This window comes from Phaethon aethereus (genome assembly GCF_964289735.1).
Source record: "Phaethon aethereus genome assembly, chromosome: 1".
Classification (NCBI taxonomy): domain Eukaryota; kingdom Metazoa; phylum Chordata; class Aves; order Phaethontiformes; family Phaethontidae; genus Phaethon; species Phaethon aethereus.
This window is the reverse complement of record NC_138575.1, coordinates 109,985,940-110,012,229: the sequence shown is the minus strand read 5'-3', so window position 1 is coordinate 110,012,229 and position 26,290 is coordinate 109,985,940. Positions and strand designations below refer to the sequence as shown.

Sequence of the window (26,290 nt, the reverse complement as noted above, 5' to 3'; positions counted from 1 at the left end):
TGCAGTTGCTGGATACTTGATGTATCCATTGGAAACTTTGATTTTTTTCAAGGATTTGTTACTTCTGATTTTAAGCTATTTTGGATTGAAACTGCAAAAGCCCACCGAGAGGTGCACGGGTTTTTAAAGGAACAATAGAGTGATTAGTAATTTTTAATTAGATGAATCCACATTTATGTTGTATTTATGTATTTGAATGAACACTGTGTTTTCCACAGGTAATTATGTAAGTGCTGGTTAATATAGACAGGTGTTTCTGAGAGAAGTATTGAGACCCCCGCAATAACTACCAACTTTTCATTCTATATTTAGATACATGGGTATACACATTTAGACTGCAGTGTATTGCTGCTATGTTAATTTGGTTTTTGAGATAGATCAGTTTTTAAAGTTTCTCTAAATGATTTAAAATCTAGGGAGTATTTGTACAGGGGAATATATGGGCTGTTAATATTACAGCTATTTAGTTGTTGTTCTTAGTCTTTAGTTTTTTTCAGATCTGATACCTTCTTGACATGTAGCTGCCTGTAGCTTTTGAAAAATAGCCTTTGGAAAATCAATCATAAAATATTCATGCACTTTAAGGAGGCAAGGATTTCATCTGTGTACATCCTTTTTAAGCTTGTAAACACAAATTTTCAATGGGCTTTTAGTCTGTGAAAGCAAATTGCAGAGTTGAGTGTGTGGAAAGACACTTAGCTTTACTCATGTTGAATATTTATACCCGTTTAGAACTGAATGAGTGAGGGAGTAGGTATGTATGGTGTAATGACCTCAATATTGATCTGTGGTGACTGTCTGAACTATTCATGCTGTCATTGACATATAGCTAAAACTTGAAGAGATGCATCTAGTATAAGCGCCATTGTTGTGCTTTTTAAAACAGCTTCTTATAGGATACTGCCTCATCCAATGAAGTATTGAGTACAGATGGTCTACACTCTTTGAAAACAGTAAGACTTCAAGGAAGACCTGGGGAGTTTTTTACCATTATAGGTTTAGTACATGGAAAGAATGTAAAGGTAAAAATCCTCTAGGCAAGGGAGGATTTTTATATCAGGATTTATATTATACCAGGAACATAAGCACCCTTTTCATCACTCCTATCGCAAATGACTCGTGGTAGTTGGGAGTTGTAAGAACAACAGATTTCCTATTGTGCTATCATACTAGATTTTGCATTACTAGATAGTCTTGGGCAGCAGTGGCAACTTGCTTTCTGCTTTTAGCGATGTCATCTACCTGCCAAACTTGCATATGATGCTACCTATTCTGTTATTTGAAAACACGTTCGACATGAACCTAAATATTTACTTTAGGCATGCCTTTTACTTCTCTTTTAGACTGATAATCTGCATGTCCTGTCTGTTTACCTAAGAAGAAAGGTTGATGCAACTGTGAAGTAAAAACAAATGTAATACAGTTTTTTAAAACTATATTTAGAGTGCTTTATGACTTTCCTTTCATGTTTGCTATTCCTTATTTTGAGCTGTAGGATAGAGAAGTTCAATGAACATGTAGTAGCTATGCTTATGATAGTTAAGCTTAATTTTTGTATAACATTTGTTGTCTCAGAGTTGTTTTCACAAAGTTCTTTAAATTAGTTACCATGTACTTTGTCCGTTACTTGACTTTTAATTTCTTCTGGAATGTGGTTATTGCTTATATATCCTGAATATCTGTCTAAGACAATGTGTTTAAAAAAAAAAATTTTATGCAGTTAGCTCTTATCCTAAATCTTTTCTTTCTTGACCACTTGTCTTTTTTGTTTTGTTTTTTTTGTTTGTTTTGTTTTTTTCACTTAGGAATTTTATGTGCTTGGTGGAGATGGAAAAAGATGAAAAACAAGTTGGCTTCCTGGAGAAAGAAGGCGGCAAATACTTAATGGAACTTTGTTACTGTGGAACCATGTTTTGAGTGCTCCTCCTGGACAAAAATATTCTAGAAATCGTCAGATTAATATGATTTGAAACCTGGCTCATCGAACAGTATACACTGGAAGAAGCCTGCTTGGAATATGATATTTTGTATTGTTTCTGAAAGTCTGTGAGCAAACACCATAGACATCTACCTATTATTTCTTAACTCTGCATCTCAATTCAGCAGCAGCAAAACTAGTTTTTGAAGTGAATAGAACCAGAGCTCTTTTGGAAACTTTTATTGAACATGACTCATGGAGAAGAGCTTGGCTCTGAGATGCACCAGGATTCTGTTGTTCTAACTTACCTAGAGGGATTACTAATGCATCAAGCAGCAGGAGGCTCAGGTACTGCAGTTGACAAAAAGTCTACTGACCATAGTGGGGAGGATCAAAACTTCAATATTTCTGGAAATATATTTCCTAGCTGCCAAAGTAATGGTCCAGCTCTTAACACAAATACATATCAGGGATCTGGCATGCTGCATCTCAAAAAAGCAAGACTGTTGCAGTCTTCTGAAGACTGGAATGCAGCAAAGAGAAGGCGGTTGTCTGATTCCATCGTGGATTTAGATGGAAAAAAGGAAGCCTTGTTAGCTGGCATGGTTGAAAATGTGCCTAAAGGCAAACAGGATAGCACATTACTTGCCTCTTTGCTTCAGTCATTCAGCTCTAGGCTGCAGAGTGTTGCTCTGTCGCAGCAGATTAGGCAGAGCCTTAAGGAGCAAGGGTATTCCCTTAGCCATGATTCTTTACAAGTGGAGAAAGATTTAAGATGCTATGGTGTTGCATCCAGTCACCTGAAGACTCTACTGAAGAAGAGCAAAGCAAAAGATCAGAAGGTGGACAACAGCCTGCCTGATATAACAAAGAACCTGCCCAAAGAGAGGTTTATAGAATCTCCTCATGCAGTGCAGAGCGGACCTAAAGTGATAAATGAGCCACTGTCATGTGCTGCAAGATTACAAGCTGTTGCAAGCATAGTAGAGAAACGATCTAGTCCTGCTGCTTCACCGAAGCCCAGCGTAGCATGCAGCCAGCTAGCTTTACTCCTTTCAAGTGAAGCGCACTTGCAGCAGTACTCCAGGGAACATGCTTTAAAAGCACAAAATGCAAATCAAATAGCAAGTGAGAGACTTGCAGCTATGGCCAGATTACAAGAAAGCGCTCAGAAAGATGTTGGCCAATTCAATTTATCAAAAGGAATGACAAGCCATCTCAATGGTCAAACAGGATCATCAACCAAAACAGCATCTAGCAAAAGCAACATGGCACCATTTCAGAGTTCAGTGGGAGTCATGCATTCGCCTCCCAAAAATGTGGGATACAAAAATACTTTGGAAAGGAGTAACCTGAAAACCTCTCCCAGCAACAGTTTGCTCTTGCATCTACTGAAAAGCCAGAATACCACCAAACATGTAAAAGGGCATGAACACAGTGAGAGAGCCAGCATTTTTGAAGACAGCAGCACACCAACAACTATTGATGAGTATTCAGACAACAATCCTAGTTTTACAGAAGATGACAGCAGTGATGATGACAGCTCCCATTCTAACTGTCTTCCTATAGACCTGTCCTTTAAACAGAGGACAGATAAACCAGATGCAGGTCCGCCTGCATCGCTAGATAACCTGACTCAGTCCTTGCTTCATAACTGGGATCCAAAAGTTTCCTGTCCAGAGAACAAGGAAGACAAAGACACTCCGAAAGCTTCTAAGCTGAATCCCCACCAGAAGGTGACACTACTTCAGCTGTTACTTGGGCATAAGAGTGAAGAAAAGGTAGACAAGAGCAATGACCCTCAGGGACCACATAGTGCAGCTGATGTGGCAAAATTCACTGTACAGACTGGTAAAAGGACTCCTGTTACTGACAGTCCCGGTGCAAGTCGGATGACTCCATTAAGCACTCCACCTTTGCTGGCTTCTGCAAAAGCAGACTCTCCTATAAATCTCTCGCACCAACCGTTAGCCATCAAGCGTAGCTCACCACCATATGCCTGCAGCATCCAGCCGGACAGGCTGGTGAATCCTGCATCTAAACATTTGATAGACCTTTCTAAAAGCAAAGAAATGCAAGGAGCCAAGCTGAGCAGGAACGATAGTCCCCAGAACTCTTCAGTTTTCAGTGCCAGCAAGCTGTTGCAGAACCTCGCTCAGTGTGGCATGCAGACTTCCATGTCAAGTGAAGAACAAAGACCTAGCAAACAGCTGCTGGCAGGGAACACAGATAAACCTGTTGGCCTGATTGATAGATTGAACAGCCCTCTGCTTACGAATAAATTGAGTATGCATGAAGAAAATAACAAAATATTTGGTTGTCAGCCTGCACCTGCTGAACAAGGACTTCCAGGTTCAGAAATAGAAAATCTCCTTGAAAGGCGCACTGTCCTTCAGCTGCTTCTGGGAACTCCTAATAAAGGTAAAAGTGAAAAGAAAGAGAGGATGCTTTTAAGAGATGAAAGTTCTCAAGAACAGACAGATAAGGCTTTGAATGAGCAAATATTGACCGTGAAAATAAAAACTGAACCATCTGAAGAATCGAATGTTCCTTATAATTCAAATGCACAAGTAAGAGAGTGCAAGGGTAACAAATTTCAAGGATTTGTTCACTCATTGCAGAGAAACACAGCTTCTTCTCCAGCATCCGAGGAGTTGAAATCTGAGCCTCTTTCACCTCAAGATTTCTCTTTTTCCAAAAACGGCTTGCTAAGTAGGTTGCTGAGACAGAATCAAGACGGTTACACTGCAGATGAACTGGACAGAAGTCACCGAAACAATGAGCTGACGCACCTTGAATCAAAGAGTCTTTGCACAGTACCGAAGAAGAGGAAGCTTCACGCTGAGCCTTTGGAAAGTCCATTAAAAAAGATGAAAAGTAATGTGTCTGATGCTGCAAACAATCACTCTTCTCCTGCTGAGGCACTGTATGGGCCTTTGCTTAACCAGCAAGAACTGAAGTTCAGCAGAAGTGATGCTGAATTTAAATATGCTGTAAGTCATGGTTCAAATAATGAAAGTGAAAATAGGAGTTGGTCTAGAGATAGTAAAGGCTTTAATGTGTTGAAACAACTGCTGCTCTCAGAAAACTGTGAGAGAGATCTGTCACAACATAGGAATAACATACTAATGGAGGGCAAGAAAAAAGGAAACAAAACCAGTGCAACAATGAATAAACCTGAATTCAGCATTTCTTCTTCAGTGAATGCATTAATGGGAAGCCCTGTGCAACAGAACAATTGTGTAGATCATAGAACATTTCAGTATCCTGTAGCAGTAAAAAGTCCTGCCAGTTCCCCCTTCCCTGAACATTTGGGGAGTACAGTATCTAGGCTTGAGTCTGACCAGTTTAGCGTGTGTCCCATGCCCAGTGAAAAAGGGCCCATCAGATGGGTGATCACAGGTGTGGACAAGAATGATTATGAAAAAGACTCTCCGAGACTGACCAAAACCAATCCAATATTGTACTATATGTTACAGAAAGGTGGCAACTCCGTTAGTAGCCAAGAAGCACATGACAAAGAAATGTGGAATGAACCTTCATTTACTGATAGTTCAACTCATGTTACAATCAAAGAGGAGTTGACATCTGATGCAGAGCTTAAAAATCCTTTCGGTAACTTAAGAAGCCCTTACAACAGCCATATGGGGAGTAGGACCTCTCATCAACATGGTGTGAATGGAGACGTGCATGGACTTCTGGAAAAAGTGCTATCAATCAAAAAAGAGCCAGAATAAACTACAGCCTCCTCAATGAGTTTACAATCAGTGGTTTTGAATCTTTGTTTTAAAAAAAAAAAAAAAAAAAAAAAAAAAAAAGAAAAAATAAAAATGAGTACGAACTTGACTACTGTATAAATTGAGCATGATTTTAGAAAAGCATGGTCTAATTGAAACATGTTTTCATTTGATAAACTTTTTATTTTTCTGGTGATGTTATTTAAGATACATGTAGATAAAATTTGCTTTACAATAGATTGTCACAAGGAAACTAGAAAGGTTGTAATTTGTACAAGACATTTCTGTATGCATCAGATTAAGTTATGAGTACTCTTTGATTAGAGTCTTATTTGGATCTGCAAGTTTTTGGTATAACATAAAGTGTAAGCGTACAGCCTATGTGGTGGTAATGCTGCGTTTCCTCCCTCCCTGTAAAATAATCCTTATTTTTTGGAAGTCTGAGCATAGAGACAGTGTACTTTTTTTTTTTTAATGTTTAATACGTTTTGTGAAATTTTAAGAATAACTTAAGAAATGGAGCAGTCCGTCCAAGTTATTAGCTCGTGTCATATTGGAAAACCTCTGTCAGTGTTAATAATTGAAATGCACTGAAATGTATTTTTTAGTGCTTCCAAAATTTTTATTGTTATTTTTAAATCTTGTTTGTGGTCCTGCCAGAATAGTGGTGTAAAATCTATTTTTCTTCCTTGCCCTGCTCTTGACAAATGCCTTCCTCAGAATCCTTAGCCATAGTTACGAGTTAGTAGTTACGATTAAGGGGTTTTTCTAGGTTTTTATACAAAAGGCAGATTTTCACAGGCCGTGCAAGTACTGCATGAGTCTTTTTGTTGCTGCATTCCTGTCACTTCCCCGCTTAAAAGGGGAAAGCCAAAATGCCTCTTGGACTAGTGCGATTAAGAAAGCTTGGTACATGTATTTGGCGAGGAAAATGGTGGAAAGCTTGTGAAGCGGGTGAGCGGGATTGTCTGTTTAGCCCCATCCCGCTTCCCCTGCAGAAGGATATCAAGTGCGCTAAGGCAGCACATCAGACTTCCACTCAGAGGTGGAATAGGATTTTAATGAAAAATGTGTTGGCCTCTTCCTACAACCAGGGAAACGAATCCATATTCTGCCAATACTTATTACTCTGTGAACAGCTGATGCATGGTTTAATGCACTACCCTATCGCTGCACAAAATCTGGTTTTAGAATAACTTTTCAGGTTGCACTGAGGATAAAATTGTGGTTTTGTCGTGTTCTGTAATGGATAGTGAGACATGTCTGAGAAATCCTCCCCTGCCCTCTTCCTCAGTCCCCACCCGTCCTGTGATTTGTAACATCTGGCCAGAGATGGGAGTACCTGAAAGTTGCGGTCAAAGCTGAGACACTTTAAAAGAATTGCTGGCTGGGGAGGAGCCATGCGGCTCTGCTTTCCTGTTAACACTGTCAGTCTTAACTCCGCTTTGCAGCCCTTATTTCTTGGGGGGGAGGAGGAAGACAAAATCCAGTTCCTCTAGATTATATGCATTATTGGCAACCATACGTTTTGCTGAACTTTGTACTCCCCTGGGGAAAAAAAAGTTCTCTGTAGCTTCTAATTTCAGTGACAGTCCCCTGTGCTCTCAGCAAGCAGCTAAGTAGTTGGCTTGCACAGATAACGAAAGCTACACGCCGTTTTAATTTTGACTGTTGTCACCATTGAGAGCTGATGACATGACAAAACTGCTGTTTCTGTCCATCTCGGGTTTGCATAGCAGAGATGAGTGATGGGGCATTTTGCTCTTTTCCTTTCTGGTTTGGTTTCGGAGATCCTTTTCCCAGACTGCTGGCGTGCCAAGATGGAGTGAGCTGTTGTCCCCCTCTCGTCCTCCGACCCCGGCCTGGGATCGGTTTCCCTTCTTTCCAGTGCAGTCCCTGCTGCAAGGGACTTCTGTCTGCCAGCTGGAAGATGCACCACTATTCTGTTTTACACCCCTCCCCCTGGGGGATACCTTCTTTTTGGGAACACAAATATTTGGCAGTATCCAATATAAAACATTCCCCCTGGTTTATATGAGAAAAAACAGAGCAATTTAAAGATATATTTTTATGTTATTTGGGTGAAGCGTAATATATTAATGGGCTGTACAAAGAAGATTTATATTTTAAAACCTTCACACAAATCTAATATCATTTTAAATGTCATTGTCTGAGGTATAATATAAAAATAAAATTTTGTTTGTCTTTAATATTGCATTTATAAGTGGCCCAATGACAATTCAGATGTCTCATAGAATAATCATTAATGAGATAAAGTATATTTTGGATTGACAGTGGAACTGAATTCTTTTTATATGAGTCAACCCAGCAGAAATATTAAAAAGATGGTGTTTGTTCCATCCATTAAATGTCTCTTAAAGTCTTAATTGATTATTTTTCTTGAAACAACATGTATATAGCTAGGAAAGATATACAATATAGAATAATAGATGGTCCCCGGAGTAAATACAGGGCTATAATTTACATGAAGGGCTCCACAGAAAAATGCAGTTTGAATGTATGTGAAATAATCTGGAAAAAATAATTTGGAAAAACTTTTTCAAAATAAAGTTGAGATGAAAAGTAGGGAGGAGAGTTTAACCCTAACAAAAAGTAATACTGGAGTCTAGGAGTGTGCTTACCTATGTATTTATTCTATGGTAGTCTATTGCTATAATATATACTTTTGAATATTTAGTTTTTAAAGTTGTATAAAACATTTAAGTTAAAATGTTAACAGTTTGACCAGTTAATGATTTAGCTTTCTTTTTAGGTGATGGTAATGAAAGGGTATTACCATTCTCACAGACGTCAGTAAACTATAATACACAAGAATCTAAGTTTAGGACATGCTGTTCATGGAAGAACCGTACCTCTTGTAGACGTTGCAATCTCAAGCAGCAGGTAACATAGCGATGAGGCCCTTGAGAGAGGATGGGGCATGCCCAACCGAGTGCGTCTTAGACAGCTGCTAAGAGGGCAACAAGTCTTTGATGTGAAATTCTCCAGTATCGCTGATGTTACCCCTCCCTCAGGAAGAGAGGTCTTCTTTAAAATCTACCCCATCCACACTTACAGCCATTAAACCTGAGGACCTAAGCGTTTTCCGTCATTTACCTTGTAGCATGAGCGAGAAAGGAGAAGTTGCCATCGTTCTCCTTGGGGACTTCTCCCTCTCAGTTGTTCCATCAGAAAAGGGGGGTGCGGGCACGGGTTTTGCTGCACCAGCAGAAGGACCGGTAGGGCTGGGTGCGTTTTTCCCAAGCACCTCAAAGATCCCCGATTTCCAGCCGTCCCTGTAGATGAATGACAAAACCAAGATCACCTGTTGAGTAACGCTTGGCATTCTCAGCGACTCCCGTTCCCTGGTTCAATAGGCAGTTCCTACTGGGGTGTGCATTTCGGCTGTCCCCAGTATGCTTCCACAGCCGGTGGGAGTGGCAGCTTCAGGGAGGGCTCTGCCGACTCAGGAGGCTGAAGTTGCAGCCAGGCCTTTAGACTACAGACTCGAAGGAAAGCGAGGCCTTGTCAGGTACGGGCAGCAGCACCTGCGTAGGCAAAGAGGGCTGGTGGGTGCTGTTGTGTGACCTTGCCACCAAAAGAGGAGGGAGGGAGGGAGGGAGGGGAGGAGAGCGCATCCCGGTTGTAGCCGGGGGAGGCTGCTGCTGGGGGGGGGGCTGCCTCCACCTCGCGGAGCAGCGAGGCGAGTTAGGGATGCGTCCGTGCTGCACCCGAAGTTGTAATTGCGGCCCCTGGGGACTTCGCCCTGAATTAAGGTTATTGAGGTTAACCTCGCTTAACCGGCAGCAGCGGCAGTCGGGCTGCCAAGTGCCCGGTGCTGTGCTGGAGGGGGCATCGCGGGCTCGTGCCGCTGCACCCGCTGCCGTGGGGGAGCGCTCGGGCTAGCTGGATTCGGGGATGGCTTGTAATTGCCGCACAGATAGGCCTTTTCTTTCCGGAGGCAAGCGTACAGGACTGAGACGACAAGATTTCTGGTGTCTCCTCTGCCAAAGCTGAGGAAACGATGGGGGTAACACACGACTCAAAGCTGTTTTGCTGGAGGGCTTCTCTAGTGATACCAGGCGGCTCAGTTTGAGAAGTTCATAAACATTAAGAGATCAAAAGGGAATTCAGCCATAACTTTCACTTTTCTTAGCCATTTACTCTTAGTAATGTTTTTAAATTTTTAATTTACAAATGTTTTTAAAAGAAAGAAATGAATGGTTTAAATTTTCCCTGTTAAATGTTGGTGAAAGTAATACAGCTCTCATTGACGTCAGTGACATGATATTACCAGTTTGTTCTCTGCCACATCTTACAGAGGAGTAAACTGGTAAGTATATATTATATATATTTATATATAATGTAAATATATTGACTTGTTACACCTATAATATGTTGAAATTGGTTTTTAAAAGGTGATGTAAATAGTGGTTTCCTTAATGAAAAATACATATTTTGTATTGTTCTAATGCAATGGAAAAAAAAACCTTTTAATCTTTTTTTGTTATGTATATTCCATGTACAAGTGTAAATATGATCACATAGGTTTAAAAACTTTTGCATGTATGTATACAGTTGCAAGTCTGGAAGAATGTATAGAAAAATACTTTTATTTAAAGTTGTGATTACCTGCTGCATGAAAAGTGCATGGGGGACCCTGTGCATCTGTGCGTTGGCAAAAAATGTCTTAACAAGTCAGGTCAGTTCAAAACACAACAGTATTCCACTTCTGGACATGACTTCTGCTGTGGTATTTTAGCTTTGTGAAAGAATGTGCTTCAAATCAAAAGGGTCTGGGGAAAAAAAAACACAACGCAAAACTACTTTTAAAACATGAAGTACTCATACAACTATAATCAGTCGTGTAAGTTCAGGACTCCATTTTGCGTAATTGAAATGTTGTACCAGGACTATTCCATCCCTGTAAAACAAAGGAATGTTGATTTTCATTGCCATACATAAGAATTTGGGATTTTACCACAACCGATTTTATTGTGATGTGTCTTAAGTAATTTAACTGGTCTCATTTTTTTATTAGAAATTAATTTCCTCATGTGATGTCACAAAACTGTACATACTGCAGTGTGAAGTTTTTTTAAATCTTTCAGTGTTTACTTCCTGCAGAAAATTTGAATAAATGAGAAAAATGCATTGTCTTGATGGTTTTTAAATCTGCTTTATTTCATGTGTGCTTTCCATTTTTGGAGTGTTGGTGAGCTCTTTGCATCAGTGCTGTTAATATAAATTTCTGACAACAATTTCAAGGAACTTGGGGACATGTAGACTTTAACAAGGCTACTGACTGGAAACGGAGAGTCGTGAAGCTGGAAATGAAACAACCTAAATCAGATTAGCAGCTTTGCTTTACAAAGCACTGTATTATGTTTTATTCAAATACCCTTCTGTTTATTAACTTGAAATCAGTGACCATAAACTGGAAACCTCTAAATGGGAATTTTCACGTGAAAATAATTTGAAACAAATGTTTAAACTTTTTTTCTTAGGCTCCCCCCATGCAGGGCAGGAAAGTTGTATTTTCCCAGTAAAAACCCACTTTGGTCCCTATCACAAAGTGGACTTTTTAGTTTTATTTAGTTTAAGTTCTTAGGCAAACGTGTAGCAAAGTGAACACAATTTCCCCCTGAAGACTACACAAAGATTTAACAGTGCACTTGCGTCATATTTTGCATGTGCAAAATAAGTTAGCGTATGACTTTAGTGCGAATGGTGGATTGCAACATAAGTGCAAGTGCTGTTTCTCCAGAAAATTTTTGTTCCAAGATACCCTTGGAATCAGGGAATCACCCTGTGTTTTCTGATCTCTTAGCAATAAATGCGCATGCATGAGGTTCTTTGGAAGCTTTCTGGAGAGCATAAATTACAATCCATGAAGTTAATTTAAAAAACAGTAATTCCAACTCCATGGATCTCAGCTAGGGCTTCGTGAATAGCTGAGCATATAGCTGCGTAGCTTCGTATATAGCTGAGCATTTGACTGTTTGGTATCCTAAATGGAATGGGATTGGGATACTGGGCTGTCTTTGGATATGTCTTAAACTATGTATATAGTGCCACCAAGCGATACTCGTCTGTGCTCCAGAGGGAAGAGACCTCTGACCCAGCTTCTGCCCGGACTCTTCCCTCTGTGAGTAGGCGTGCCCCCGATTGGAGGAATGAATGGCCGAGCCAAAATACGGCGGCATGAAAAAGCAATATACCTACAGAGCCAGTCTGGTCTTCTAATGGCAGTGCAGCTTGGAAATAATTTCCGAAATACATGCTTCCTCACTGAGTTGGTTCCTTTGGTTTTGGTTCTACCAGCCAAGCAAAAACGATGGTATGCCATTATTTCTGACATGACGATGCCCTAGGACAGTGCCTTGGAGCAACTGAATATCACTGTTTTTTGTTTTGTCACTCAGGGGCTCTTGTAACTTCACTATATTTATTCGATTTATTTTGCTGTAGCACCAAGTAAAACTTGCTTTGTGTCTACCAGAACAAACAAGCCTGGGGAGCGTATGGTATGCTAAACAGCCTGTGGAGTGATGAGGAAGTTGGACGGGTGTAAATATTCTGAGAGACATTTCACTCTGAGTGAACATTAACAACATTTACTTAGTGATTCATAATAAACTCCCTCAAAAATGCCTCAGACGGCCAGTGAACTCTTCAGACAGACCTGCAGTCATGCAGAATCTTCTTGACCTTCAGTTTGTTCCTCACAAAATGAAAGATGCATGTGATGATGATTTTTTCACAAAACAACTGCTGGCTAAAGAAAGTTTTTGCTTCGGAGATTTCAAAATGGGGGGGGGGGGGCAGAAATAGCAATTGTGTTCATGGGACTTGGCAACCCAGTCTTATGTTCCTCAATGAAATTAACTCTGTTGTTTTGGGCATCAAGGACAGATGTGGACTCTGATAGATCATTTGCAGGCCTGTGCATTGTGGAAGCCTTTTTCAGAGTAGAAAAACTTGTTGCAGTAATACAAACACATCTACACATAAGAAAAAGCAAATGATTCTTCATTGACTATAAACTTTGTCAAGAAAAATGTGATTTTGAAACTGAAGAATACAAAGGCAATGTTTCTCTGTAAGACACAGCTGGGTGCAGTAGAGGTGTGTAATGCACCCAGGGGAACGTCTGCAGGGACTTGAGCCTCGAGCAGTGGCTAGGACACACAGGTAGCAATTGTTGATAATATTTTTATTTCTTTTCGATTGTCAGCGTGACTCAAAGGGAGCATGGCACAAATTCAGGGCACGAAAATCCTCTCTGCCGGTAAATATCAGTGCCGCTTAATGAAAGAGCATATGCTGATCTGAGCTCACAGCAGCCCACTTTGATTTGGCTTTTTAAGGACCGTTTGCTCATAATGAATAAAGAGATTTGTCACTATTTCTAGATTCCTTTTCTGATTAAACTACTCAGAATTTAACTGAATGCAAAACGAACATTACTGGCTTGCAACTATTCCAGTTAGATAAGCTTGATGCCTGCCTCTGCAATTAAACTCAGCATGTGCCTTTAGTACATCTCGGTGTGTTGGGAAAAGACGGAGAAATAACTTTGCCTTCCCCTTGACAGTATTAGATGATCTTGATTCTCTTTTCCCAGTCTGGCTTGGTGAGGTGGGGATACTTCCTCACTAAATAGGAGGCAAACTGGGCTATTCTGTAAGTTGGTGGGGGTTCTCGGGCCCCAGTCTTTACTGAGCTGGTGTTGACTTTTAAAATCACACCCTTGCATGCTCAGAAGTTCTTTTCAAAATTTCAGCACAGACCTCAAAAGTGACTTCTGCAAATGAGTTGTGAGTAGCCACTGGGACATAGATCCAATCTGTTGCTGTTACCTCTTAATATCTGCCTGTCTGTACCTTTGTAACTCCAGCAGAATGTCATCATTTTCTAAATTCTGCCTGGCTAGAACCCACACCCAAATATCATCAGTACCGCAAGAGAGAAAGAGATGAACTTCAAGCGAGTTTTGGAGTTGGTTGCTCTGACACTGTCTCTTATAGGCCATGACTTGGGTAAAGCTTTACTAGAGGTTCTGCAGAAGATGGAAGGAAGTTCCTGTAATACCTCTGCTAGCCACTACAAGTGTGCAATTTTTTTCAAAATGTGTTATTCACATTTGGCTCTGAAAGAAACCCTTGGTTTTGTTTTCTTTTTTAAGAAACCTGAGTGACTCTGTCATGCGCCTTACAAATGGCTCAGCATGTGGTTCGCCTTTGGTCTCATGGGAAGCCTGTGTTTCTTTGACTGCTACATGCCACCCCAGTGCGCGTGTGTATGTCTGTCTGTACGTCTGTGTGACTGTCCTTGGTGTTTGCTGTGGCGAACCAGCAGCTTGGGGGTTTTACTCACCTCTTGGCCATGACTAATGTAAGAGGAGGAGGAAGAAAGAGAGGAAAGGAGAATTTCAGGGTAGCAAGCTACAAAGATATTATTCCAAAGTGCCTTTTAGTTTCTAATCCCATCTCATTTTCCTCTCTTCAACATGGTCACAGGGCAAAAGTCTTCATTAGCATCTGCAGCAAGAATTAGCTAAATCCAGGAAACAGAAACCTCATGTGGCTATTCATGTCATAGGTAATATAATAACTAACTATAGCTCAGTATCACTGCTTAAATCTCAGAGTATTACTGATGCAAACTTACTTCCTAGTCCAAAATCAAAAGAAGCCTTGCATTTCATTATGCAGAAGTCCTAGTAGCTGGTCGGTCAGCCTGTAAACATGCTGGAAAATCTGAGAGGAATTAGTTTAGCTAATCCTTGCGTGTAGTGATGTGTCCATCTCTCATGCAAGCAAATGTTAACTCTCATGCTATTTTTCCCCTTCCTCTTCCCTATTATTTTGAGTCCTTTCATTTTTAAACTACATGGGAGTCCAGCCATCACCCATGGAGGGCAGAGGCGGCAATAAAAAAAGTAATATATTTTTAGAGAAAAAACTGCTTTGAAATAAGTTTGCCTACGGTACTACATTATGCATTGACTGTATTGAATGCTATATTTCCGTCTCTCCTACTGAAAGTACTCACCCAAGGCATTGCATAGTGCCTGCATACTGAGAAGAGAGGTGATGACATCTAACAGCACCTACCCCCAGTATCTCGCTCCTGTATTTGAGAGTACTGCTTACAGTGGCAGAAAGAAGCAAAGTGTATGTCACAAAGCCTTCCCCCCCCCCCCGCAATGCTATATAAGCATTTTTAAAAATGACACAGACTAGAAGGTGCAAGTCCAAGGACAGAGTAAGAGAAGGAAAATGAGAGAGGGAATTTTATTATTTTTTTTTAGCATCCTCAGCGTGGTCCAGCTGGCAGCCTGTTGCCTGCTCCCGTTCTGTCCCACCACCTGTTGCCCGGAGGGGCCGCGCAACGGCGGTGCGGGCAGTGGTTGCTGCCCGGGGGGCCGAATGCGGCCATTTGCGCGGGCTCTGACGCAGAGGACTGGGAGCTGGTGGCGGCTGCTCTCACCACTAACGAAACAGTGGCAGCTGCTGACAGAGGGAGAGAAGGCACTGAAGTCCCCCGCTGCAAACGTTAACAGCCTGAAGAATCATCCTGCGTTTTTGCATGGCATAGATTTGCGGTTATTAATTTAGAAGTGGAAGGAATAATTGTCTAGAAACAGACAGCAGCTATTGCGTTGAATACATCCCGCTCTTCAAAACTTATGTACAAAGTCTGATGATAAAGCTAGTTACATAAAAAGATGACTTTTTTTATATCCAGTGGCTTCATCAGTCTTTTCTTTGTCTTTCTACATCCGCTTAGCACTTGAAGACTTGTTTCGCTTTAGTAAGGAAGGTGCTATTCCAGTTTTCCTATCATCTTTGCCTCTCTTTTTTACATAAACATTTATGTTGTGCTGACGCTAGAACACTATGGCTCGCTATCCCTTGTGTGCTTTCAAACTGTGCCTGTAACACAGTACAATTCTGCCTGCAAAACGTCTCCTGACAGTACCAGGAACCCGCTGCGTGGAACAGAAGTCTCCTCTGGCCCAGGCCGGCTACGGTGCCTCGCTGCTTGGGCGCCCGGAGCGGTAAGTGGTAGCGGTCGTGATAGGAGACACTGAGCACTGTATACATTTCTGCCTTCAGAAAAACTTCAAAAAACTTCAGTTTTGTGCCTCCCGGTTTGGATCAAGGGGATACGGAAATTTTTGGCAGTACACAGAGCATGGGCTGCAGAAGTAGCAGCCAGTTTCCAGGCACCTACTATATTCGCATTACCCTGCATTGATGAGGCAGCTGTGCCTGTGTCACCCTTTGAGCATGTGCCCAGTTGGCCAAAAGCAAACGTGGTTGTACTGGAGCTGAGATGTCCGTTTTGATGTGGAACATGGCTGCCTGTGGCACGGAGCCCTGTGCTTTGCAGGGAAGCACAGGGTTCAACATATGATATCAAACTCTTGACAGCTGTAGAAACATCTGTAGGGCAGGCTAGAGCTCCTTTTTTGTTTTTTTGAGGATGCTTGGAGTTTGCGCTCCTTCTCTGCTCCATGTGCTCTTTTGCATTTATTTTTCTGGAGTGGGAACCAGGAGGGGAAGAATTGGATGAATGAGAACAGCACTCACGGGGCTAAATCCAGTCCCTGGAGTAAGGAACCAGATCAGAAGGTGGTGAAACACAGAGATCTCTGCCTAGAGAGGTACCAAGGCCAAGAGACAGTCACAGTAGTAGACGGGTCAAGGAAGGAGTGCTTAGAAAGATTCGCTATGCCTTTTCTGTCTAATATGCAATTTCTTGACGTCACCTGAGACCTGGCAGGGATTACCAGAGGTACCATACCTACAAAAGAAGTACCACATTACCCGGAAGGGGCAATACAACGGAGTCCTGCGGGCTGCAGCTGCTACTGCTGCTCGGTGGGGTGGGGGATACAGAGTGACCAGCTGGGTAGATGGCCATCCTGAGCCTGGAGGGAATGATGGGCTTGGGCTTGCTGAAAGAGTCCAGGATTAAGAGGGAGGTGCAGAAAAGGACTTCGGGAGGAGTATTGTGGTACCAGGGTGCCTTGCTTTAGCATCTGAGCAAACAAGGTCGGGTTACAGAGCCAAAATGATAAGGCTCCTGTAAAAGCAGGAGTTCCTTTTTGTTAGGTTTTCTTTTTTCATAGCAGAAGTTACAGCTGCTACATCATCACTGTTTGCTCAAGTTCAGCAGCAATCACTGCAGTCTTCCTGCCATGAGCAAGGGTTGCTCTTGCTACTGCATCTATATAAGGCAGAGATGACATCTCTGTTGCTATCAGGTGGTGCCAGTAGCCTGTCATGGCTGGTTGTATTTCGCACCACCACGCCCACCAGGAGAAGAGGGATGGTCTTCAAATTATGATTGAGGAACCGCAGGTTTGCATTGTGGTTGGCTGTGGGGTTTCATGAGACTTCAGGTGGGGTATATGGCAATACTGCATGTCAGGATTTCTCTGTTAAATAGACCAAAAAAGACTTCTTCCTTGTTTTAGTAAGAATTCAGTGCTAGTGGAATATCAACTGCATGTGTATCCGAGATAGACAAGAGAGTATAATTTGTCCTATATCAAGTTTTGGTGTGTTAGAATGCATAGCATGTGGTTTGGCTTTCCTATTTAGAGCACCTAAACGTGAAGATTTCCATCGGATGGGAACATCCCTCGAGATGATGGAAGTGCTATGATCTGGTGATCTGTCTGTCAGAAATGTCTTTGCAAGTGCTGGATCGCAAAGCAGAAGGTGAACTCCACAACTCCAGTATCTTTTTGCTTCCTGTCTGCACCAGTTATTTAAATCATACTCTGTAACCCTGCCCCTGCTTTGGTCATCTCACCTGGGACCTTTGAGTAAAACTAGGTTAAAATGTACTTGCAAGAGAAACATTTTGGAGATATAACTCACAATGCATTAAACAAGCACGTTTAAAAGCTAATGAGAATGAAGAAAATGAAAGAAAGGTTTCTGAAGCCAGAGAGTAACCGAAGCGGTAGCAGGGCACTGGCTATGATTTGTACCTGAAACCTGTGAAAGCTGACCCCAGGCTTGCAATTGAATAGCAGGTCTAACCCCTAATAGGCTTGGACAAGTAAATAAGACCTTGCAGCCGTGAAAATGCCTTATTGCGACTATGCTTGTGGGAGCCTGATGAAAGTGTTTTTTTCTCAACCGGGCTACATCTCGCTGTGTTTTCCTCGACATAAAGCTCTTTCACTTAGGCTTAGTTCCAGTGTTCAAGTTTTCAGTGTGTTTTTAGCATGTTGTTTGTTTCTCATCTGCCATATTTTTCTTACATCAACAGCAGGGCAAGTTAAACACGGGGTCTTATGTCTAAAATAGCTTTTCTTGAAGAACCCAAACACAAACAGTGCTTTTATACTCTCTGATTAGGTTTTTGGGAGGGAAGGGGAACTTTTCTAGGAAGAATAAAAAAGTGAAAAATCTTTAAAGGTGACTGTGTCTCCAGCTAATCCAAAACATTTGTATTTATGTGCAAAATAAGGAATTTTGATGCAGGGGATTATTTTAGCATTTCTTTCTGCGGAGAGGAATGTGAATGAGCACGTATGTGTACCTAAACACATGCAGAAGATGGGTACAATGACTCATGCAGACAAAAGAAAAATTAATAAAGCTGACAATGCAAGGGCTGATGTTTAAAACAGTAGGGGTATATAGTGTGCATTCTTGTAGAGCAACCATTATTTATTAAGTAGAGACAGAGTGAGTGGGGCTATACAAAAATATAATGAGACATGCTTCATGGAATTTGCAGCCTATTACAAACTCAGAAAAAACCACTGCAGGCCCATAAAGTACATGAAGTGCTGGTACAAGTTAGCAGTAGTGAAGGAATCTGGCTGAGGTCATTGTTGAAAAGTATTGTGAAAGGAATAAGTCTGGAGGAAGAGGAGGGGGGAGAGTCATCTGAGGTGAAATTCTCTGGAAGACTTAAGTAGACCTGGCACCAGCTCCTCTGTGTGGGGTGGATTTTATCCTTGACCCATTTGAAGAGGATGTCAGAGGGAGGAAGAGAAAAGTGAAGCAGGTTCAACTGGAGAGAAAGGTGGAACTTGAAGGCAACTTTTGAAGGCAATGAGAGGAGGATAGTAGCTGCAAGGGAAAGAGGGAAGAATTGGGATATATGGAACTACAAAATAGCAACTGAGCTTGTCTTGGAGCTAGTCGAGAAACACTGGTTACAGATGCTACTCAGCTGATTTTCAGGAGTTGAGTCAAGCCAGAGCATTCAATATCTATGAAATTTGGAAAAATGGTAAATAAAACAAGAGTAGAGGAGCAGAAAGATTTATTTGATTAATAAATTCCCTACCTAGGCATTGGTATTCCTTATTTCAGGAAGGAGTGTGTTGTTTCTTAATTTGAAACAAGAATAATTATCTATGGCCTATGTCATGAAGATGATCAGAAAAGGAAGGGGCCTGTTGCTGTGGGGTTCCCCAGTGATCCCTTAAAAAAATTTCTATGAACCCAAGAATAACTGTGAGGAAAAAAGGAAGATCAAAAGTGGGGGGAGAAAAAAGATACTTATTAAATTGCCCAGAGGGGAAAAAAAAGTACAAAAAACTATTTTTAATCTGTTAAGAAATCTAAAATATGCACTGAGTTATTTGGCTAAAAGCTCTGATGTTCTTGGAAATGCTGCTGGTGCCCACGCCAACACGTTGACAGCTAGCATGGGTACGTCTGCACAGCCACGGCGGCAGAGCAGTACTGGGCTATGCAGACATGCTCTGGGGGCTTTGCATAAGACCGGCCTTGAGATTTTACCACAGAAGTGAAGTGTCATCTGGAGCTGAAAAATGAGCAGTAGTGAGGTAAAAACAGGAAAGGCTGTGTGGAGAGAGCTGACTCCATGTCTCTGGGTGCTCCCTTTGTTTATACTCAGTTGCTTTTAACTAGCACGGAAGTATGGGCTGGTGTGTGGGTGGTCCCCGCACTGCAACCCAAGGCTAGTCTTTGCTTAGTTAAAGGTTAGTGCTGACAAGACCATCTTATCACTGCAAGCTGAAAAAAATGTCATGGGACTTCCTAGTAGTGAATTTTAGGGAATTTTCTTAATTTCTGGTTGCCAGGGACAAGAAAATAACGAATTACGGCTGGTATAGCATAGCTATTGGGAGGGTTTCAGAGAAGCCATGGTTTTATATAGAGTTTGATGAAGTAGATGACCTTACCTGCTCTATAAATTGTAAGACAACCTACCCACACCTTGTCTTGTTCCATAATATTACTGTGTGCTCACTGGGGCTGCACACATACAGTGGAGCCAAGCAGCTACAGGTAGCAGGTGAGCCTGGTTGTTCTCTACAGCAAACTATGGAGAGAAGCGGCAGATGGTCTTCCTTCCAAGTCTTCATATCATAAATTTCAGAAAGGAATTCTTTGTCCTTTTTTCAAATGGCCCAGGAACATCTTCTGGCCTTGGATCTGTTAAGCTATGGACGCTTAGCCTTTTGCTTTTCCACTGTGAAAACAAAGCAGGCTTGTTTCCTCTGGGTGTGATCTTTGGCTCTCCTTTGATGTAACTTAATGAATGTCAGTAACAGCTCACCTCTGCAGACTGACCTTGCTTACCTTTTTTATGGAGAACATTGCGACTTAGACTAAACAACAGTGCATTTATATATACATTTAGGTGAACTGAAGGTTGTTCCCCAGACACCTGACTATGCACTTGAGGGGATTTGCCATTATCTTCAGTTTCTGCATTCTTCAACTCCTCAGTTTGGAGCAGGGGTTCTGCAATTTATGTCCTCCTGCATTTATTTCACAACACTGCAGGCACTTTTAAGTCAGTGAATTCAACCATCCTGACAAAAAATTTGCTTTTTCCTGCTGTCTTTTCCAGGGATGCTCAGAGTCCCTGTGGCCCTGGTAGAAAAATTTCTGCCATTGAGAGACAAACTCTAAAGATTATTCATGCACCACCAGTAAATGATGCAGGAATACTTGATGAAATGAAAGAAATATTTTGAAACAATTTAGATTTAATTTTATGCCAGATGACTTTTCACCTATTTAGCATCTTAGTTAGTATGAATATACCTTCTATGGGTCTCCTCAGCAAAATCTGTTTAGAACAACCCGCACAGATCTGGAAACAGAAACTTGCACTTTGGGGAGAAAAAAAATGCATCTGTGGACTGCTGCCCCTGCCATATTACAGGAGTTTATTACTCTTAGGGGAAAGCTTAATAGTCTGTTAATTGAGAAGACAGAAGATCTTTTACACTTGGCTGCACACTATTATTAGGAGCACAGCAATAAAGGGAGCAAACCTTAGCCTACATATTCAAGTAAAATTTTGCAAAATAAGTTTAACAAGATAGTGATGGATGTGCTACAGCGTACGTGGTTCTCTGCAGAGCACAGAAGGGCTAACAGTAATAAAAGCATTGATAAAGTGACAGAGATTCTGCTGATTTTTATTATTGCCTTGGTCAAAGGGCAGTTGCCTAAGCAAGCAACATGTTTCTTCAACATCGTGTGAGGGCCAACACTGTGAGAAGAGCTGGGATGTTTCTGGTGCTTCTGACAATCCACAAGTTGCAGATTTGCAACTCAGTAATATCACAGCAGTGTGGAGTCAGGCCTAGCTTGCAGAAAATTATCAATTTTTCCAAAATCTCACCACTTTTTAAACTTTGGATCCAGATTACGAGATCGGAGTGAACATTGAATTCCTTGAAGGTACAGAACAGTTTGTACCAAGGTTTTGCTCGATCTGTATGCAGGCAAAACTGCTGCCTTTCGGCGTGTGGTCTGAGGGTACTGTGATTCACACATAGTAGCGCTGGTACCATGACAACTCCAAACTCAGCCGTGCTTCTGAATTTCAATCCCAGCTCCCACTGCCAGCCCTATCTGTTATAATCCCCATGGTTTGCGGGTTGTTTTTTTTTTAAATGGTGCAGTGTCACTCTAAATTGCTTCTAAGATTTTAATGCAAGTTGTTACTGCCCCAACTTAAACAGAGAAAAGCACACTTAACGTGAAACTTGCAAACACTTCCGAGTCTTTCATTTTTATGCCTAAATAAATTACGGCTCTGTAAACAAGAAATGATTTGATGAACTACATCGTGATTGATTCTTATCAACTTAAAAAAAGTCGGGCGTGTGACCGTGCTGCCAGTATGAAGTCTATGAAATTTAGATCTTGGGCACCCTTCCGAGTATCTCCAGGTGCTTGCCTGTGGCTTTGCCTGCGCAGCTGCCTGAGCCCACGTCTCCATTGCAGGGAGACACAGAGGTCTCCTGCAAAAGAAACTGTGGGATTTTCAATCTGCATAGCTCAGTCCAGTACGTTTCCAACGGATCTGTGTCATACGCCATTTGGGAGAAGATTATTTTAGACCAATGTTCAGAGCATCTGCACTGGGGAGCGTTGAGAGCATGCAAGCGTTGCAAAGCAGGGGCAATATTTCTTTTTATGTTTCTGTGGTCCTTGTCACTGTGACTTAGAGATGATAGCACAGGTTTTAAAAAAAGTGGGATTTTCTTCCACCCAGCGGTGTAAGTTTATTTCAGTACAAACACTCTTGTCCTGTCCTTTCAGTATGTGCTACTGGAGAGTAGGTACCTCCAAGGGGTACTTAGGCTAACACACGGGACATGCACCAGTCTTTCCCCCAAAAACATCCATGTTTTAATCAGACCATCACCTGTTTTTATAGACAAGCAGTTGGTTCCAGAGCAGAAGGCAAGGAGCCGGGGGAAGGCACAGCACCAAGGCCTGTCCCCTGGTCGGGGACAGCCCGCAGCCAGCCGGCCAGCCAGCCCCCTGCGGCCCTGCTGGGACGCCAGCTGTCCGAGAGCGCGGTGGGCAAGCATTCATAACCTGCCCATCGTTAAAACTTTGCCGTTTGCTGAAGCTGTTTATGCTCCTATTTTTTTCCAAAACAACCAGGGCTTGCTGCGCAGGAAGGGTTTGCACCTGGCACTCCGATATTTTCTTCTGTGAAGCTGCTTGCTTAAAAATACACATAGTGGGGGCCGCTGGTGTGGGTGACCGCTTCCCAGGGGCCCGCGCAGCGCCCGCGAGGGCAGGGCCCTGCCGACCCCACTGCACCGTCCCCCGCAGGTCGGGCAGCAGCTGCTGGCGCTGTGGCAGGCCTGTCGCCCTCCCTGCCGCCACCATGGCAGGGCCCGTCCGGCCCCACGGTGGCCATGGGGGCTGGGGGTCCCTCCAGGCCGCCCCTGCTCCCTGCGGAGGTGGCGGGACGGGCCTGGCCCTGCCATGCCCTGCCGGAGTGGATGGCCCAGGCCATGTCCCCTGCATCCCTGTGCCATGGCGGGAAAGGGGGAAAATAACATCTGTCGAGCTCTCAGATGAGGCTCTTTTCCTCATTCAGGAGGAGCAGAGGGCAGGGGCCCAGGCAGTGCTTTAGGTGGTGGTATCTGAGAGCGCTGGAAGATATATGGAATTTGCAAGATGTGCACCATCCACTGGCATATTTTTGTAAATCCCAAAAGAGGGGTGAAAAAAAAAAACTTAAAAAAACCCCCCAAACAACCCCAAGAAGAAGAGTACTTTTCAAATGCATTTTGAAAAAAGCAGCAGATCTATTGCGTCTCATGATGAGTACCGACTGGCCTGAAGTCTCCTGATAATCTGTCAGCTCTGCCAGGAGCCGAGATTGTTTTGGGCTCGTCCAGGTCATGTCAAACCCGTTCACACCCTCTTATCCCGGCACCAAATGTACCAATGTACTGCTCTGGCTGGGTCATGATGCTGCTCTGACCGGGTCAGGCATGATGCAGACATAAAAACCAAGCAGGTGCCTGGCCTGGGAACGTGCTGCAGCTGGTGTTTCCTCCCAAGTGCTCCCATCCTGGGAGCAAGAGAGAGGCTTATCGTGCCACCCCACAGGAGAGGTCTTCTGGGGGCCAGCGCTCATGGGGGCACTTGGGGATTGCTCAGAAAGGAGGAGATGGGGCTCGCGGAGAGCAGTTCTGCTCATGGCAACTCTCCTCCACCGACGACTCAATAAAATCTCACAGCCAGCTGAATCGCCACCAACACTGTGTCTTTAGGTCTTGCTAGGATCAAGTCAAATACTGCGGCTAGTATGACATCTCTCCTGTGCCCAGATCTATGAGCTACTTAGGTAGTCTAAGGAAATGTGATGACTGCTAGAGCTGCCACGGATAAATTTGGAGTAAGACACTAGCGAAATACAGGAGACAGTGCACAAGCTAATACTGGCTTCCTGACCAAGGGTTTCATCAGCCCCTTTCCCTCCGAGAGCAAGATATGCTTGCTGGGTGTAGAGAAATGGCCACGCAACCAGTCATCGTTGTCACCAGCTAGGGAGGAATCTCAGCCACTCCACAAACCAAGCGAGTGGTGGAGACTGAAATGCGCCCAACAAAGGGAGGGGAAGTTTCTGTGTCTGAGACTGCTGTTCTTTTTTCACATTGGTGAAGCTCAAGTCTGCACAACTACATCTGCAGAGAAGCATGAAAATTCCTCGTGAGAAAAACTGGTGATAACAGTTGGCACTCTTCGCAGACCAGAGATGCCGACAGACGGCTCTCAGGAAGTGAATGGGAGCACCATGTGAGAATATTAACATCTGCCCACCAGGAACGAAGCTCTGGGGCCATGTTTCCAACAACTGAAACGAACTGACAGAGTTCGGGCAGCTGCCTTTAAATGCGGAGCGATCAAAGATTTGCATCTCTCTCCTGCAATTTGACAGCCCAATCATGTGTAATACTCCTGGTGGCTAATCTTTCCTCATGCACTTGGTTTCCATTGCTGCAAATTGACTGGGTGCTCTGATAGCCTGCCAACTGTTCGGATTTTAAGGCAACAAACACTTGCAATTATTCTTTTTTGCATGTGCTTGTTTTAATATGTTCGGATGTGGAAGTACTTAACTGCATAATGCCCCAGATGTCTGAAGGCCTCTTGGGTTTGAGAGCATGTATTGGTTATATTGTAGCCTGGGACAGTGCTTTTTGTGTGCGTTAGGAATGACTACAATCAGTAATGGAAATTTAGGACAGGAAACCACCTACCTAGAGAAGAGATTCACTACAGACGGGGCTATGCACAATAGTTCTGAAAGCCAAGCACTATTTAATGTTCAGATAAAATGAAGATAAGTCTGAAACTCAGCCACTTAAAAAGCGAGTAAGTTAAAGTAGGTCAGTGAGTTTAGACCCAGCACTGCAGTTTGAACAACTCATAGAATGTATCTGCATATTTTTCAAAACATAGGCACTGCCTAAAGCCATTGCTTTGCAGCTGATCCAGAAGTCGACTGAAAATCCGAAAGTCTGATCCAAGACCTTCCAATGCTGCAATAACATAGAAAATGAGACTAAATTATCATCCTTTTTAAAGAAATGTTCAGTCAGGGAAAAAATTTAAAAGGGTTAAGCTTCAGCTGACACACGCCCTACTTCTCATATGAGCTTACTAGGAACAGAAGTAGGAATACATCTCCGTGAGAGCAAGCCAAGCATGAAGCTTGGTTTTGGCCTTTGAGTCATACCATTATGCCCCATCTTGGGTTTTGTGTGGTGCCACAATACTTCCTGCCGGCTGAGTCCTGCCCACCACCAGCTGCTTCATGCAAGGGTAGAGCCTACCTACAGCCAGGGCTACCAAAAGCCGCTCTGCACCTGACAAGGTTGATTCAGCGTTTGAGTGTGGAGAAGAAAAGGTAGCAAGCGTTCAACTTCGCCTGGGCAATGTAGGTTAGTACCATGGAGGTAATGCCTCTCTGAGATCCCAGCAGGGCACCCAGAAATGCAGCAGGCTGGGGCAGCCCCATCAGAAAAAGCTGTACTGGTTGCTGTTAGGATCTTGCTGTTGCAGGATCATTGTTTCCTCATGTGGCTCCAACGCTAGTAATAAAAATGGAGTTAATGTTAACTTGTTACTGGGGAAGAGCAGCAGCACTGGCCAGTTACTGGGGCTGGCAGGTGACTTCTCCCTTTTTGTGTTAGCATTTCTTCTCTCCCGAAAACACAGAAACTTCTGGTTCTGACATGTTGTTTCCCTGCAGATTTTCAGCCCAAAACAAGATAAATGGTTTAAAAAAAAAGAAAAAGAAAAAAGAAAAAGAAAAAACCTAACCCAGAATAGAGTGACACCAGGTAGCTGGACAGAATCCATAATCTCTCTTGATAGCACAGGAAAGCTTGTACAGACTTTCACAGTGACGGACTCAGGTTGGTATTTAAATTTATTTGAGAAGAAATCAACCTAAAAATATAAGTGAAGACTGATGCAGTTTTCTAGGTTAGGTCTGCCTTATTTAGTGAGCCTCATTACATGTTCAATGACATAAAACCAGGTGGCAGTTGACACACTAAACCAGTCTAAACAGGTCACAGTCTGCTCCAATGTCAATCATTTGCCTGGGGTCAGGAAGTAAAAGTAGGCCATGACTTCATTTCTAAAAACATCAGATTCGGTTTTGTTCCGTGTTAGTTTTGTTCAACTCTCATGTTGAAATGCAGTGGTCGCATGCATCCCATGTAAGCAGCTGAACCTGAGACTGTATCTTCAGTAGGAAGCCACTGCACAGGTTTGCTGCTGCTCCTCACTGTGCAGTGTCCACCCCTTCCTTTTTTGGCTGCTGAAAGGGTGGTTGTTTA

At 42.7% G+C, this 26,290-nt stretch overlaps 1 protein-coding gene across 1 annotated transcript; it reads left to right on the top strand.

Annotated features, from left to right (window-relative positions):
• The first annotated feature begins 1,408 nt into the window (after positions 1-1,408).
• Positions 1,409-5,749, top strand: NRIP1 (nuclear receptor interacting protein 1). The gene has a single exon (XM_082014316.1). The coding sequence runs from the start codon at positions 2,167-2,169 to the stop codon at positions 5,653-5,655; it is 3,489 nt and encodes a 1,162-aa protein (XP_081870442.1). The 5' UTR covers positions 1,409-2,166; the 3' UTR covers positions 5,656-5,749.
• The last annotated feature ends 20,541 nt before the right edge of the window (positions 5,750-26,290 follow it).

What these genes read in the sequence shown, in the direction of transcription:
- NRIP1 (XM_082014316.1), top strand. Translation starts at nt 2,167, where the DNA reads ATGACTCATGGAGAAGAGCTTGGCTCTGAGATGCACCAGGATTCTGTT.